Source organism: Ictalurus furcatus, chromosome 4, assembly GCF_023375685.1.
Source record: "Ictalurus furcatus strain D&B chromosome 4, Billie_1.0, whole genome shotgun sequence".
NCBI lineage: Eukaryota > Metazoa > Chordata > Actinopteri > Siluriformes > Ictaluridae > Ictalurus > Ictalurus furcatus.
Window position 1 is genome coordinate 12,073,257 of NC_071258.1, and position 13,716 is coordinate 12,086,972.

The window sequence follows — 13,716 nt, forward strand, 5'->3', positions numbered from 1 at the left end:
CAATACCCATTCCTGATTCAGTCTCCCCTTTTGCTGTTTAAAAACCTCCACTCTTCTGGGAAGACTTTCCACAAGATTTGGGGGCGTGGCCGTGGGGATTTGCTCATTCACCTCTCCATACCGGCCACTCGAGTTCTTCCGCTCCCAGCTTGGCAAACCATGTCTTCATGGACCTTGCATTGTGCACAGGGGCGTTGTCATGCTGGAACAGGTTTGGGTCACAGTGAAGGGAAACGCATTCTATACAGTTTTGTGCTTCCTACTTTGTGGCTACAGTTTGGGGAAGAACCAAATATGGGTGTGGTAGTCAGGTGTCCACATACTTTTGACCATATCGTGTATGTCCTTTAGCCTTCTGATGTGTGTGGCCTGGATTCCTTCCGGTGTGGGCGGGAGTGGGATTAAAATAACAGTCCCACGCACACCTCTCGTTGGATTTCTGCTGCATCTAAATGAAGGCAAGCGATGCTTTGAAGAACATTTGAATTCTAATGTGCTGCCTTCTACAGCTGTCTGAACATAACTAGTTTGACTACTACTCAAGTTTGAACGTTTAAGATCCGATGTTCTAGTTTTTGTCATGCATTTCCTAAACTTTATTGGTTAAAAGTCCATTATGTTCCTAGGAAAAGGCTTAAATAAATGCATGTAATTAAGTAGTTAATTTTCTTACTGGAGTCGCTCTTTTTTCCCTTGGGTGTATTTCTATTGTATAATATAGTCATTATAGTATTATATCCTCAGCAGTAAACGTGTATAGTGAAAAAGACGCTATTTGGGATTTAGCCCAACTGTATGTTGGAGGCATAAATTTAAAAAAAATTTAAAAAAAACCCTCTTGAAGATAATTTGACGTGTGGATATCAACAAGGACAAATTATTGTCATAATAATAATAATATGATTAAACAAAAGCAACACGATTTTTACCTTCTGTAATTTGTGTTGCAAAGAGTAGTGATGCTGCTAGCATTTGCTCTATGCCAATGTATAGTTATAGGATCATTTAAAATCCAAGTTGATTTTTTAAAATAATTTGACAGCCCCACTACCTTCTATACAAAGATATCATTTTTCTCAAGCTGAATTGTCTCACCCGAACAAACAACAATGTCGAATTGTTGGAGAAAAGCTCGTTCTTTGCTTCGTGCACATATTGACATTATGAATTTAGTCATGAAATGACGTTCTAAAATCTTCCATTCTTCAGCCTAACACGAACGAATCTAACGTCAAGCTGGCAGATCGCGTTAACTGTTGGCCTTTATGATACGATACGCTATGATTGTTATTACTATGCTGTTCTGATGGTGTTATTACCTACCTACATACAGCATGATTGGAGGTTGGGTGTGTCTGAAGCAGAAGGCAGGTAACTTGATGCCTTGCAGGCTACGCTGTCCTATATATCAGTGCCATTAAAAGACAACGTTTTGACACTTAGCACAGTGTCAGTAAGGAAATGGTTTGAGACGCCCTTTGAAAGCAGCGGACGTGACCATGTTGCTAAGAAACCAACATACACTAATGGTTAGGTTAGATGGAGTAAAGTACAGTTGGGGGGGAGATAGAATGAGTATTAAAATAGTAGCGATATAACAGGTATTACCTGTCAGAAATACAATTTAAAGTAATAAAAAATTACATTTTTTGTCCACAAACTGCTCCCTGTTCCTTGTGTTTTCTGACACCATATAACGCTGACTGTTTTGACGACTTGCGTGGGTTATGTAGGATCCTGAAGTATACACGTGTTGTGCCTTTAAAAAACCGGCCAAAATAAAGTATCTCAGAAGACAGCGTTCAGTGCAGGCTCTTGATTTGGACATGCCGCATGTGAATGCAGCGTATTGTATGTTTTGGACACACCCATAGACTCCTAAAATGGCTGCCATTAGGGATTCACAAAGTGGACACAGTAATGTATTTCACTTGCACCCTTGCTTTGACCTGGATTGAGTCTGGCCGGCATTATTAATGTTTGTTAAATCATGTCATTTAAAATTTCCATCACAACACACACACACACACACACACACACTTGTATCTACCAGAACATTCAAGATGTTGCCCTGTTTCATTTTCCTTTGAGGCCATGTGTGCTTGTGTCTGTGTGTTTGCGTGTGCTTGTGTTTTTTTGTTTTTTTTTTTTCTACCACATTTAATTATTAATTAGCAGTTAAATTTTCCATGTATGGCCTGCTGTTCACTTCCTGTGCTGGGAGCATCCCCGACGCTCGCAGTCTGTTCCTTCTTAAACAACACACTTCTTGTATAATCCTTTTATACTCTGAGATATGTGATTCATCCAGACAAATTGTCACTCTTTTGAAGAAGTAAATTCTTGTTTGGCCTAAGGCATACGTTTGTGTACGCACGAGCGCTTGTGAACGATGTGCACTCGAGCGTGGGTTATGTTCTCCACAGTGGATTTCATGCTGCATTGATCATTGTGTTTACATGAAAACATATTAGAGAGCGAGATAACGCAGCTCCTGCACTTCTCATACCCTCATACCATGCACAGCTTCAAATACACAGCACTTTAGTGTTGTCTCTGGTGTGGAAGTCTACATGCAAATAAATTAAACAGACCACCTACTGTTGTTTTTTTGTGTTCTTTTTCCTCCACACAGCCAAGTTTTATAAGTGACGTGGGAGCTCCTGGACGCAGCGCTCTGGACAGTGTGGAGGTGGCTTATGGGCGACAGGTGAACGCACTGCATGTGTATTTGAATATTGTTTTTAAAAATATATATTATTTCTGTACCACAGCACTTTGGAAATCTCAAATCTGAATGGTCGTAAGGTGAATTTTAATAATGATTAAATTTCAATAACAGCATAACTCTGACAACAGTTCCACATCAACAGGTTAAAAACACATGTTGTTAAAAATAATTGTTGATATGGCGTTTTCTGTAAAGGGATGTTTATTTAGCATTTTTGGAAGGAGTCTCCAGTGTCCGGGATTTGTAACCGTAACTTTAGGGTTCCTCTCTAACATGACAAGCTGTGTGTTGTGTTTTGTTTTTTGGGCTTATTTACTTCAAGAGAAAAAAGGAGAATGACTGTTTATAGCTGTTAGAACATAAGTGATAACAGGAAATAACTTGTTTCGTGGACATTCCACAACAACATAATCAGAGCCATCTGCCTGCAGTTCTTGCCTGGTTTTCCACTGAAGCTAAGAAGGGTTGAGGCTGGCCAGTACCTGAATGGGAGACCTTTTGAGGAAAGCTAAGGTTGCTGCTGGTAGTGGTATTAGTGAGGCCAACAGGGGGTGCTCACCCTGTGGTCTGTGTAGGTCCTAATGCCCCAGTATTGTGACAGGAACACTATACTTTAAAAACAGCACTGTCTTTCAGATGAAACATTTAACCGAGGTCCTGACTCTCTGTGGTCATTAAAAATCCCAGGACACTTCTCATAAAAGAGTATGGGTATTCCCCCATTGCCCTTTTCTTTCCCCTAATAATCCCCTTCCCTAAGTTGGCTACATCACTCTCTCCTCTCCACTAATAGCTGGTGTATGGTGGGCGTTCTGACGCACTATGGCTGCCGTCACATCATCCTAGGTAGATGCTACACACTAGTGGTGGTTGAGGAGATTCCCCCAATACTATGTACTTTGATTGTCTGTAAAACTGTAAAAGCTCTATATAAATGTAATTGTAACTAAGTATCTATAAATGGATAAAATGACAGCGTCAAAACCATTGGTTTCTGTTATATGAGAGGATTAAAACACTATTATTAATTAGCTCGGAGGTGGGTCGCATCACACCACATAGTCATTGATTTATTTTCTTATAACAACATGTCTTGTGTTTTATTTCTTACCCACTAGGCTGTTATTTCTACTGAACTGCACATTTGCATTGTACATTAAGTCGTTGATTTAAGCATATATATGTCCACGTAAGCTCTCCTCTACTGTCTGCTCATTCTATTTGACTAGGCTCAATCAGGTCATGTAATGCAAGTCCAGCATTCTGATTGATCCAAAAGATTGATTAGCTGGCTCGGGGCATTGTGGGTAATCTCTCAGTCCCTGCACAAAGGCGAGATATCTTTCTCTCTCTGCCTCTTTATTTTCCGCAGTCGCCATGTGCCGCCATATCGCCTGCGGGGTCCTGTTTCTCATCTTTGTCCTTTTTTTCAATGACCTTCTAAACATTTTCATTGTTTTCACCTTGTTTTTTATCATCCAATACTTTACTGCAAGGTCATAGCGCAGACTGGCATGTGACCTTGCATAGGTATGTGTGTGAGCTGTCTCTCCTCTTTCCATCAGATCTATGTTTTCAATGAGAAGATTGTAAATGGACACGTTCAGCCCAACCTGGGGGACTTGTGTGCATCGGTAGCTGACAGTCTGGATGATAAGGTAAGTGCCAGTCATAGCTGCTGATTACTTTTGCTTTTTTTGTTGTTAATTTGATTTTAAAAGATAGTGTTCATTTGCATTATGATGATTTATTAGCTACAACAGTGTGTCCGATTGTTTAATACTGTGCACGTGTGTGTGTGTGTGTGCGTGCACATGTCTGTAGAATGTATCTGACATGTGGCTGATGGTGAAGCAGATGACGGATGTGCTGTTGGTGCCAGCCAAAGACACACTGAAAAGTCGCGTCTCGGTGGAGATGCAGATGGCTTTTGTCCGACAGGCCCTGACTTTCCTGGAGAACAGGTTAGAGAGCAGAGAGGAGAAGAGAGTGTGTGTGTGTGTGTGTGTGTGTGTGTGTGTGGGGGGGGGGGGGGGATACTCATATATGGCTTTAATAATATATAAAACAAGCCTATGTTGTGTTTCTGCATTTATTGGAGAACTACGAGAAAATGATGTGCAGACCACGCACATGGGCTTTTTGTCTGTAAATGTGTCAAGGATAAAGATATAGTATTGAAAAGAAAATGCAAAAAAGCAGGAACCAAAAATAACGAAGGCATGAAATTTTCATTTATTTAGAAGAAGAATGTAAAGCAGAGTCTGTGCGCTAGTGTGCGACGTGTTTGTGTCATTTGTGTCGTACTATTTTGTTTTTATTTATATATAATATAATATATGTATATCTCCAAAGTAAAGGAAAAGACATTTTAAGCAAAGGTAAACAACACAGGTTGTCCCAGCCCACGATATCTACACTTTACCTTGAAATAAATACTTCATAAACTCTTATTATTTTTGCATCAATCCATTTAACATCTCATGCTTGAAAAATGCTTTTCCATGAGCTGTCCATTACAGGTTATAAAAATGTACGTTTTAGTACAGCCAGCCCTGTAAGCTGGACACGTTCATCCCTATCAAATGGAAGTCACAAAATTCCACAGGAAGTTGCATCATCCAAATTTTCATTTCAAAGATTATGGGAAGAAGAAAATTAAGTTCTTTCATTCCCCCATACCCCCCCCACCCACTTCCCGTTATTTTCAACGATATTGTGTTTTTGACTGAGATCACTTTGAAAGGACGAACTCTGCTACCTAAATGGTAGATTATTACATTTAAGACATTTATTTTAAGTGCATGTCCTCCTGTCATTAGCTTGAATACTAGTTGGATACTAGTATTAGATACATTTTGTGTATTTGATCATTTGTATGCTTGCAAAAAAAAAAACATTTAGCCCAGTTACTTTCAATCCTGTTAGTCATTTAAGAGCAAGGTGCAGCCATTTTCAGCACGTTGTAAAAAGTAAAGTTTCAGTGTAAAAAAATCTAACAAAAATTTTTTTTTAGAAAATTCTTAATCGTGTACGTTGCTTCATGTGCTTATATTTTGCTTTATTAGAGAGTTGTGATGCTCATTATGGGTATACAGGTATGAGGAAGTTTGTATGAGGGGCCTGGCCTAAAAAGAATCTTTTGAATACCACTGCTCTAAACGTTTCAATACGTTGTGCTAAGGTAAACTGTAACTCGTACATCATGACCTCTTTTCACAGCTATAAGAAATACACCATGGTGACTGTGTTTGGGAACCTGCACCAGGCTCAGTTAGGTGGAGTACCTGGCACTTATCAGCTTGTGCACAGCTTCCTCAACATCAAGCTTCCCGGCCCGCTGCCAAGCATGCAGGTACTGCACCATCACTGCAGCACAACCCTCAACATCACACACTAGTGTCTGCCTGTGTATACCATAGATAACAAAGTGACTGATTTTCCCAGCGTGAGCAAATAAGCTTCTTAGTTCCGACGTGTTGGTAAAAAGTGCGCAAGAAAATGCAAGAAGCCTGAAAGACCAACTTCCTGTATGTGTGTGGGGGGACAGGATGGCGAGGTGGAGGGCCATCCGGTGTGGGCTCTGATCTATTACTGCCTGCGATGTGGAGACCTGGCTGCAGCCATGCAGGTGGTGAACCGTGCACAGCACCAGCTGGGAGACTTTAAGACCTGGTTCCAGGAGTATATGAACAGCCCTGACCGCCGGTGAGATCACCTAGAAACACGGCACACACTCAAAGCAGCGTCACTGTTCTTTTACTATGTGTGCATCAACATAATGTTTAAGCAACATGTTTTGACTGATGTTCAATCAGCCTGGCGCCAGCTACAGAGAATAAAGTGCGACTGCATTACCGGCGTGTGTTGCGCAATAGCGCCGATCCATACAAGCGCGCCGTCTACTGCATTATCGGCAAGTGTGACATCGCCGACAACCACGGAGAGGTGGCTGATAAAACAGAAGACTATCTGTGGCTCAAGGTAAAACTCTGGCTCTTCCTCTGCCACGGCTTCTGATTATAGTGCTATACAGATTATGTTCTACATAGACGTTTTAATATCAAGTGCTGCCTTCTTCTACATCACAGACAGATGTAGCTTTAGGAAAATATCGAGTTTCCACATCTGTAGTCTGTAGATACAATAAATACAGACAATAGACTATAAGTTAAACAAGCTGTACAGTAAACATTAAACAATACAAAATCAAACTCTACTGTTCGGTCGTATTGATGGTGTAAACGCTAATAGTTATGAGTAGCAGTAACAGCAACAACACTGTTTTAGTATCCTTCAGTATTAATCGGAGCCTTTTATTAATACATTTATAAGAAGGAATTTATTTTTTTTTTTTTTTACTTTTTATATCATGGTTGCGTTTTTTTGTTTTTTAAATAACTGTTGAAATACTTTATTTGAGTGTTTTCTATATAGTTATTTATTTATTATTATTTAACAATTTTTATTTATTTTATTTGTTATTTCTGTTTGCAAATGCAAAAAAGGAATGATTATGATTTTTATTATTATTATTATTATTATTATTATTATTATTAATAATAATAATAAAATATTGGGTATCATGCTGTGGTAAATGTTAAGCAGTGGTTCTGCTCTGTCCTGTAGCTGAACCAGGTGTGTTTTGACGAAGATGGAAGCAGCGCTCCACAGGACAGACTCACTCTGGCCCAGTTACAGAAACAGCTCCTGGAGGACTATGGTAAGATGCAGGCCCACAATTCAGCTTCTCCAGATTTCAATCATACTGCAATTTATCATGTACATTTCCATAACTCTTCAGGCCAACTGAGTTCATAAAGCACTCCCTAAACATTAGACGCTCAGGTCGAAACAAAGCATCGAGGCAATAAATCACCAGCTGATGCTTCGATTCATACCCGTCTTGAAGGAAGCGATTCAGGAGGAGGAAATTTATTCTCCAACTGTTAGCTTGTCCTAGATAAGCTCTCTCTCTCTCTCTCTCTCTCTCTCTCTTTGACTATAAAACTTCCTCTCACTGCATTTTAAAAGGCACTGCTGCACTATATTTTCCCCACCTGCCTGATGAGTCGAGCTTATCTCTCACGATGCCCCACCACTAGGCCGCATTAAACACTTGTGCTGATAAGGGCCGCTCCACTTCCAGCTGCATCTCTTTTCACTACTCTTTTTATAAAAGGCAGCTTGAATCACAGCCTAAATGAGAGCGGATTATTTCAGCTCATGCGAATGGAAACAAAGCAGCCTCTTTAAGAGCTTTACAGCCGTGGAGGACTTTTGCGGAACTCATTACTAGCTTTAAGGAGCATTTATATTTCTTTAAGTTGCACATGCTCATTTTTTATATATATATATATATATATATATATATATATATATATATATAAAATAATCAAATTATATTATATTTGATTTGTATTTTTTTCGATGATGCACAGTGATAACTTGTATAGCTTATACTTATGCTTATGCTATTTTCATTAATATTGGATCATCTTTAAAAATGTAGGGGCAATGTTGCAGTGGTGTACATTATTTTTACAGCGTTAAACGTTTCCAATCTGCAAGTTGGCTCAACATCATTGTGGGTCGTGTATCAATACTGTTCCAAACTAAATGTTCTCAGCACATTGCAGCACTAATCGCTGTTGTAATTGTTCTCCACAGGCGAGTCTCATTTCTCAGCCAGTCAGCAGCCGTTCCTATACTTCCAAGTGCTTTTTCTGACCGCGCAGTTTGAGGCAGCGGTAGCATTCCTCTTCCGCTTGGAGCGTCTGCGCAGTCACGCCGTGCACGTTGCCCTCGCCCTCTACGAACTTAAACTACTTCTCAAATCATCAGGACAGAGCGCACAGCTATGTACGGTGGTGTCAGATTTGTACCAATACTATAGCACAGTATATTTGGTATTGTGTGTGTGTGTGTGTTGTAAATACGTTTATAAAAAGTTCAAAAGTTTATATTTGAAATGAAGAATTGATCCTGGCTTTTAATCATTTTTAAAAAAAATAATAATTGGCACACCACCCATTTACAAATACCCCAGAGTGGTGGAGGTGTGGATTTACAAGCAAGCCTTTGTGAGATGGTTTTATGGAAGATAAACTGGGAAAAAAAAAACAACGCAAATGTGTTTAGCTACATTACCAGATGAATTACAATTGTTTTTTATAAGAAGCATTCAGTGCAATGTTTTAAATTAATTTATTTAGGTAAATTTTCCATATTTTTATTGCTTCATTTTGTTTAAGTTAAAAAATAATTTTAATAAGAATAGCATTACTATTAGTAAGATCTAAGATATTAGACCTGATCGAAGGGGATCGAAGGGGTTGGAAATGTGGCTTATTTTGCATGATGCCTCTTCAGTTTTCATTTCAAGAACAATGGAATAAAACATGAAAAAATTAATACAGATAATGTTTTGTATTATTAATTCTATATTTGCTGTATTATTGAGTGTTGATTGACGATCCTGTTTGTTCTGTCAGTGAGTCAGGAACCAGGAGATCCCCCCATGGTACGGCGACTAAACTTCATCCGCCTCCTCATGCTCTACACTCGTAAATTTGAGGCCACAGACCCACGAGAGGCTCTGCAGTACTTCTACTTCCTGCGGTACGTACATCCCACTAAGCCTAAACAAGCCTCTGTGAACCTGTCCTCAGACAGAACGTTTGATTTGAGCATTTTTTCTCCTGAAAAGGGATCGGTTTAACTAGAAGCCGTTTCACCTTGAGCGCAAGAATTGCTCTCTTTCTCTAAGAAGGGATGAATAATTCATGAGGGACTTTATGCGTGTGCTCAGAATGAGCTCGGGGTTGCGATTATTTCCATGAATAATTAAGCCATTTTCTCACACACGGATGTTTTGAGTGTTTCTGGAGACCACCCGGTTTGCCATTTTATTATCATGTCCTTACCTGTTATAAGCGAGACTGTGCGTGTACTTGACAGGAACGAGAAAGACAGCCAAGGAGAGAACATGTTCATGCGCTGCATCAGTGAGCTGGTCATTGAGAGTCGTGAGGTAGGGTGGGGCTATGCTTCAGAAATCCCAGACATTTTGTTCTTTATTGCGCCACTTCTCTGAATTCTTAACCTGCCTTTTCCTTTTACAGTTTGACATGCTTCTGGGAAGGCTAGAAAAAGATGGAAGTAGAAAGGTATGCCTCTAGGTTCTGTGTTCTGCCTCGTAGCATTATATAACTTGCAGGGCGATTGGAACAACACTTTCGGCAATCATGCCTCTATTCAAAGCTTCTCCCGGAGCTTTATTTCAGCTCATTGTACTCATGCTCATTCATTATTGTACCCATTCAGCTCTACACAGGCTGTAAAAACCTCCTATTGTTTCAGCACTCATGAAGTACAATGTGTCCTTTGTTCTTTTGGTGGACAACATTTTAAAAATACAAACGTGTGTCCTGAAATGCTGCCTGTCTCTTTAAAAAAAAAAGAAAAAAGGGATTGTGTTAATCCTTTCAGCCTGGTGTGATTGACAAGTTTGCCGGAGACACGCGAGCCATCATCACTAAAGTGGCCTCAGAGGCCGAGAACAAGGGCCTGTTTGAGGAAGCTGTCAAACTCTATGAGTTAGCCAAGGTTAGTGAAACCATGACACAGAAAGTGCACTTGTATCAGCATGCCGTGTGTATAAGAACAAGTTGCATTGCTGTATGTTTTTCCTTGCTACTGATAGAACCCTGATAAAGTGCTGGAACTGATGAATAAGTTGCTGAGTCCAGTAATTGCCCAGGTCAGCGCGCCACAGTCAAACAAAGAGAGACTCAAGAACATGGCACTGGGTATCGCTGAACGGTACGTTTCTCCTCTCAGTGAACCTTTTAAAACTCTCATTTATAACACACTTAAAGGAAAACTCCACCCTGAAACACGTTAAACATGTATTTTTATTATTCCTCTGAGAAGTTAGCAATAGTCTGCCACGCTGATGTCACGTGGGGGCATTGCTAGTTCGGTTACAGTGGTGTTTCCGAGGAGAAAAAAAAAACTTCTGTGAACTCAGAATCAAATTTTGCTATTAATTCCTGGTTGGGGGGCGTGGGGCGGGGTCTGAGACAGTTCTTCTTTTATTACTCACCATTTTCCAGTGACATTCAAATTCGTATTAATGAGAAATCCAGCATAGAAGTAGCGGAGACAACAAATATTCAGAAATGACTCCAGAATGCAATGCAGGGTATATAGGACCCAGTGATGGCTGAAACTCGGCTCTGCTAATTAACGATCTACGAGAACTTTGATGCCGTTGACGCCGATATTAGCATGAAAGTCGAAGTTTCAGAGCCTGATCTGTTTCAGTGCACAAGGTGTTCAGTTGAGCAAGTAAGAGAGCTGGACAGACTAAAGTACTAAAAGTCTTGCCGCGTTGCTCTTTTTAGATCAACGTGAAGCAAGGGCTAAATCCCCCGGTACCACTATTGGCAATTAGTATGGCATTGTGGGTAATGTAGGAAACTGTTTCATCAAAATGAAAACAGACCATTGATGAAGTTTAAACTTAAAAAATAATAATAATAATAATAATTCATTACAAATTAAATATTGCCTGCTACAGAAGATCACATGTTAATTCTGAAGATGAAAAGGTGGATTTTTCCTTTAAGTCTCAATCTTGCTGGACGTGTTCATTGGATATGTTCATTGGATAAGCCTTGAATAGGCGATGCTATTGTGATGATGTTGTGGCTATAGGTACCGCACTAACGGTATCGGTGGAGAGAAGTGTGTGGATAGTACCTTTTACTTACTCCTGGACCTCATGACCTTCTTCGATGAATACCACGCCGGCCACATCGACCGTGCGTACGAAGTGAGTTAAGATGGAGTCTGTTTTCAGAACTGCTCAATGTGCTACTTCTCGTACTTTTATAACGTTCTCCTTTTGTGTGTGTGTGTGTGTGTGTGTGTGTGGGTGGCAGGTAATGGAGAAGCTAAAGCTGGTTCCTTTGAGCCAAGACCAAGTAGAGGAGAGGGTAGCAGCGTTCAGGAACTTCAGCGATGAGGTAAGAGTATTTATTCTCTGCACACTTGACTAATCTTTTGCATGAAATTCAGCTGTGAATTTAATAATATTATCTTGTGGTCTGGATGCTCGTGCCGCTCGTTCTCACTCCCTGCAGGTCAGACACAATTTATCCGAGGTGCTTCTTGCCACTATGAACATCCTGTTCACACAGTACAAGCGCCTGAAGGGTGTGACAGCGGGAACTCCGGGCAGACAGCAGCGCACATTGGAGGACCGAGACTCGGTGGGGAAAACCATACAGAATTGTTTTAGAGCAGCTAGATATATTCATAGTTATTACACTCTTGTTTTTAACATTAACCTTGTTGGCGTTGAAACATATGTCAAGTCGTTTGAAATATTTTGAACATGTATTCTGATGTACAAATGTTAAGAGGTGTGTGACAGCCTGGAAAAGCCCTTCACGTTCCACCTGAAGACGCTTCTGCTTACTGGAAAACATTATTGGCAAATATTTTATAACGGGAAACGAGTAATCACTTTGATTATCAGCACAATCTACATCAATGACCGTCTCATCGGTTTCATTTATCGTGGTCTTGGGTCATGTAGCCATTTTAGAAACATAGTCCACGGTCATCGTACAAAGTGTGTAAGCACTATTGTCAGATTACAAACTGAATTGATTAGGCTAATGTCTGTTGCACTATGCTGTGTAACGTTCCAAGAACTTTATTAAAGTGTGATGCATACTGTGTAAGGAAAGCACCCTGAGCTAGCAATGTTTATGTAGACTGATTTTGTATTTACCATATGTGATCTTTACGTGCGCAAAAGCCAAGGCAAAATTCGAAATTAACCTGAATAATAATCCTGAACGCTATGGTGTTTTGGTAAAATGAGTTTGTTTTCAGTTTGTTTTTTTTATTTATTTATTCTGGCTTGTTTTTTTGTTTGTTTTTTTTTTTTTTCTTTTTTGTTCTTATTTTTGGCTGTTTTCCTGAATTCAGTCTCAGTGACATCTGATGGGTTTTCCCCAGAGCACTATACATAGAAGTGAAATGCAAACTGCTAGTGAAATGTTTTATTTTAATGTTCTTCTATAATGCAGTGTGTCTTCTACATTTATATGCACAGATCCTGCGCAGCCAGGCCCGGGCACTGATCACGTTTGCTGGGATGATCCCATACCGCATGGCTGGAGACACCAATGCCAGGCTGGTACAGATGGAAGTCCTGATGAACTGAGAGAAAGAGAGAGAGAGAGAGAGAGAGACTGTCCCCACAGTTTCTCTTTCTCTTGTAAACCCCTGACTCCCCACCCCCATCAATTCTGTTTCTTCATGAATCATACCTCATTGTGTGAATTTATATTTGTATTCTTTTTTCCATCATTTTGAAAAATAAAAAAATGAATTTCAGTTTACTTTGTGTTTTGTTTTCGCTCCCCCCCCCCACCTTGTTTCATTTAAGTTCTGCTTTTTTACCTTTTATGTTTTGTTTCATTTTAAATCCATTTGTCATAATTTTCTGATGAAATCATTTATCCCAGTAATCTCTCATGCAGTTCATCTAACCATAGTCCAATCTGATAAACAACTTTCCATATGGTTATAACCTTTTGCTCACACATTTCTACAGAATATTAATACTTTTATATTGAGACTGACTTGTAAGAGACCACCAGCACCTGTTTCTCAGCTATAATGGTTAACCACAAGCCATTTCTAGATGAAAAAAAAAAAAAAGACTGACTGCTTTAAGTTTGTACACTGGGCTGTCTAAACGAGGAAGTGACATTCTCTCAACAGATGGAGAGTTCTGAAGAAAAAAAAAATTGGTTTTGTTCTGGATTTTAATGTTATCATCTGGAGTTGCTGTAGTTACTTTACTGTTCATCACTTTGTTATTGCAGTGTTTTGATACTATAGCCAAATAGCCAAATAGCCATAAATCACATGGACATGGCCATTAAAAAAAAATTTTAACA

The 13,716-nt window shown here is 39.7% G+C and overlaps 1 protein-coding gene across 1 annotated transcript in view; it reads left to right on the top strand.

The window, feature by feature from the left end:
• The window catches only part of nup93 (nucleoporin 93), a 33,560-nt gene extending 19,954 nt beyond the window's left edge, over positions 1 to 13,606 (top strand). The window contains exons 6-22 of the mRNA XM_053622989.1: positions 2,636 to 2,710; positions 4,297 to 4,389; positions 4,556 to 4,695; positions 5,954 to 6,086; positions 6,282 to 6,439; positions 6,550 to 6,715; positions 7,361 to 7,454; positions 8,402 to 8,593; positions 9,226 to 9,352; positions 9,692 to 9,764; positions 9,856 to 9,900; positions 10,223 to 10,339; positions 10,437 to 10,555; positions 11,453 to 11,570; positions 11,680 to 11,763; positions 11,881 to 12,009; positions 12,864 to 13,606. Coding sequence (XP_053478964.1) covers positions 2,636 to 2,710; positions 4,297 to 4,389; positions 4,556 to 4,695; positions 5,954 to 6,086; positions 6,282 to 6,439; positions 6,550 to 6,715; positions 7,361 to 7,454; positions 8,402 to 8,593; positions 9,226 to 9,352; positions 9,692 to 9,764; positions 9,856 to 9,900; positions 10,223 to 10,339; positions 10,437 to 10,555; positions 11,453 to 11,570; positions 11,680 to 11,763; positions 11,881 to 12,009; positions 12,864 to 12,974 — 1,974 coding nt within the window. The 3' untranslated portion in view covers positions 12,975 to 13,606. The remainder of the gene's footprint in view (positions 1 to 2,635; positions 2,711 to 4,296; positions 4,390 to 4,555; positions 4,696 to 5,953; positions 6,087 to 6,281; positions 6,440 to 6,549; positions 6,716 to 7,360; positions 7,455 to 8,401; positions 8,594 to 9,225; positions 9,353 to 9,691; positions 9,765 to 9,855; positions 9,901 to 10,222; positions 10,340 to 10,436; positions 10,556 to 11,452; positions 11,571 to 11,679; positions 11,764 to 11,880; positions 12,010 to 12,863) is intronic.
• The last annotated feature ends 110 nt before the right edge of the window (positions 13,607 to 13,716 follow it).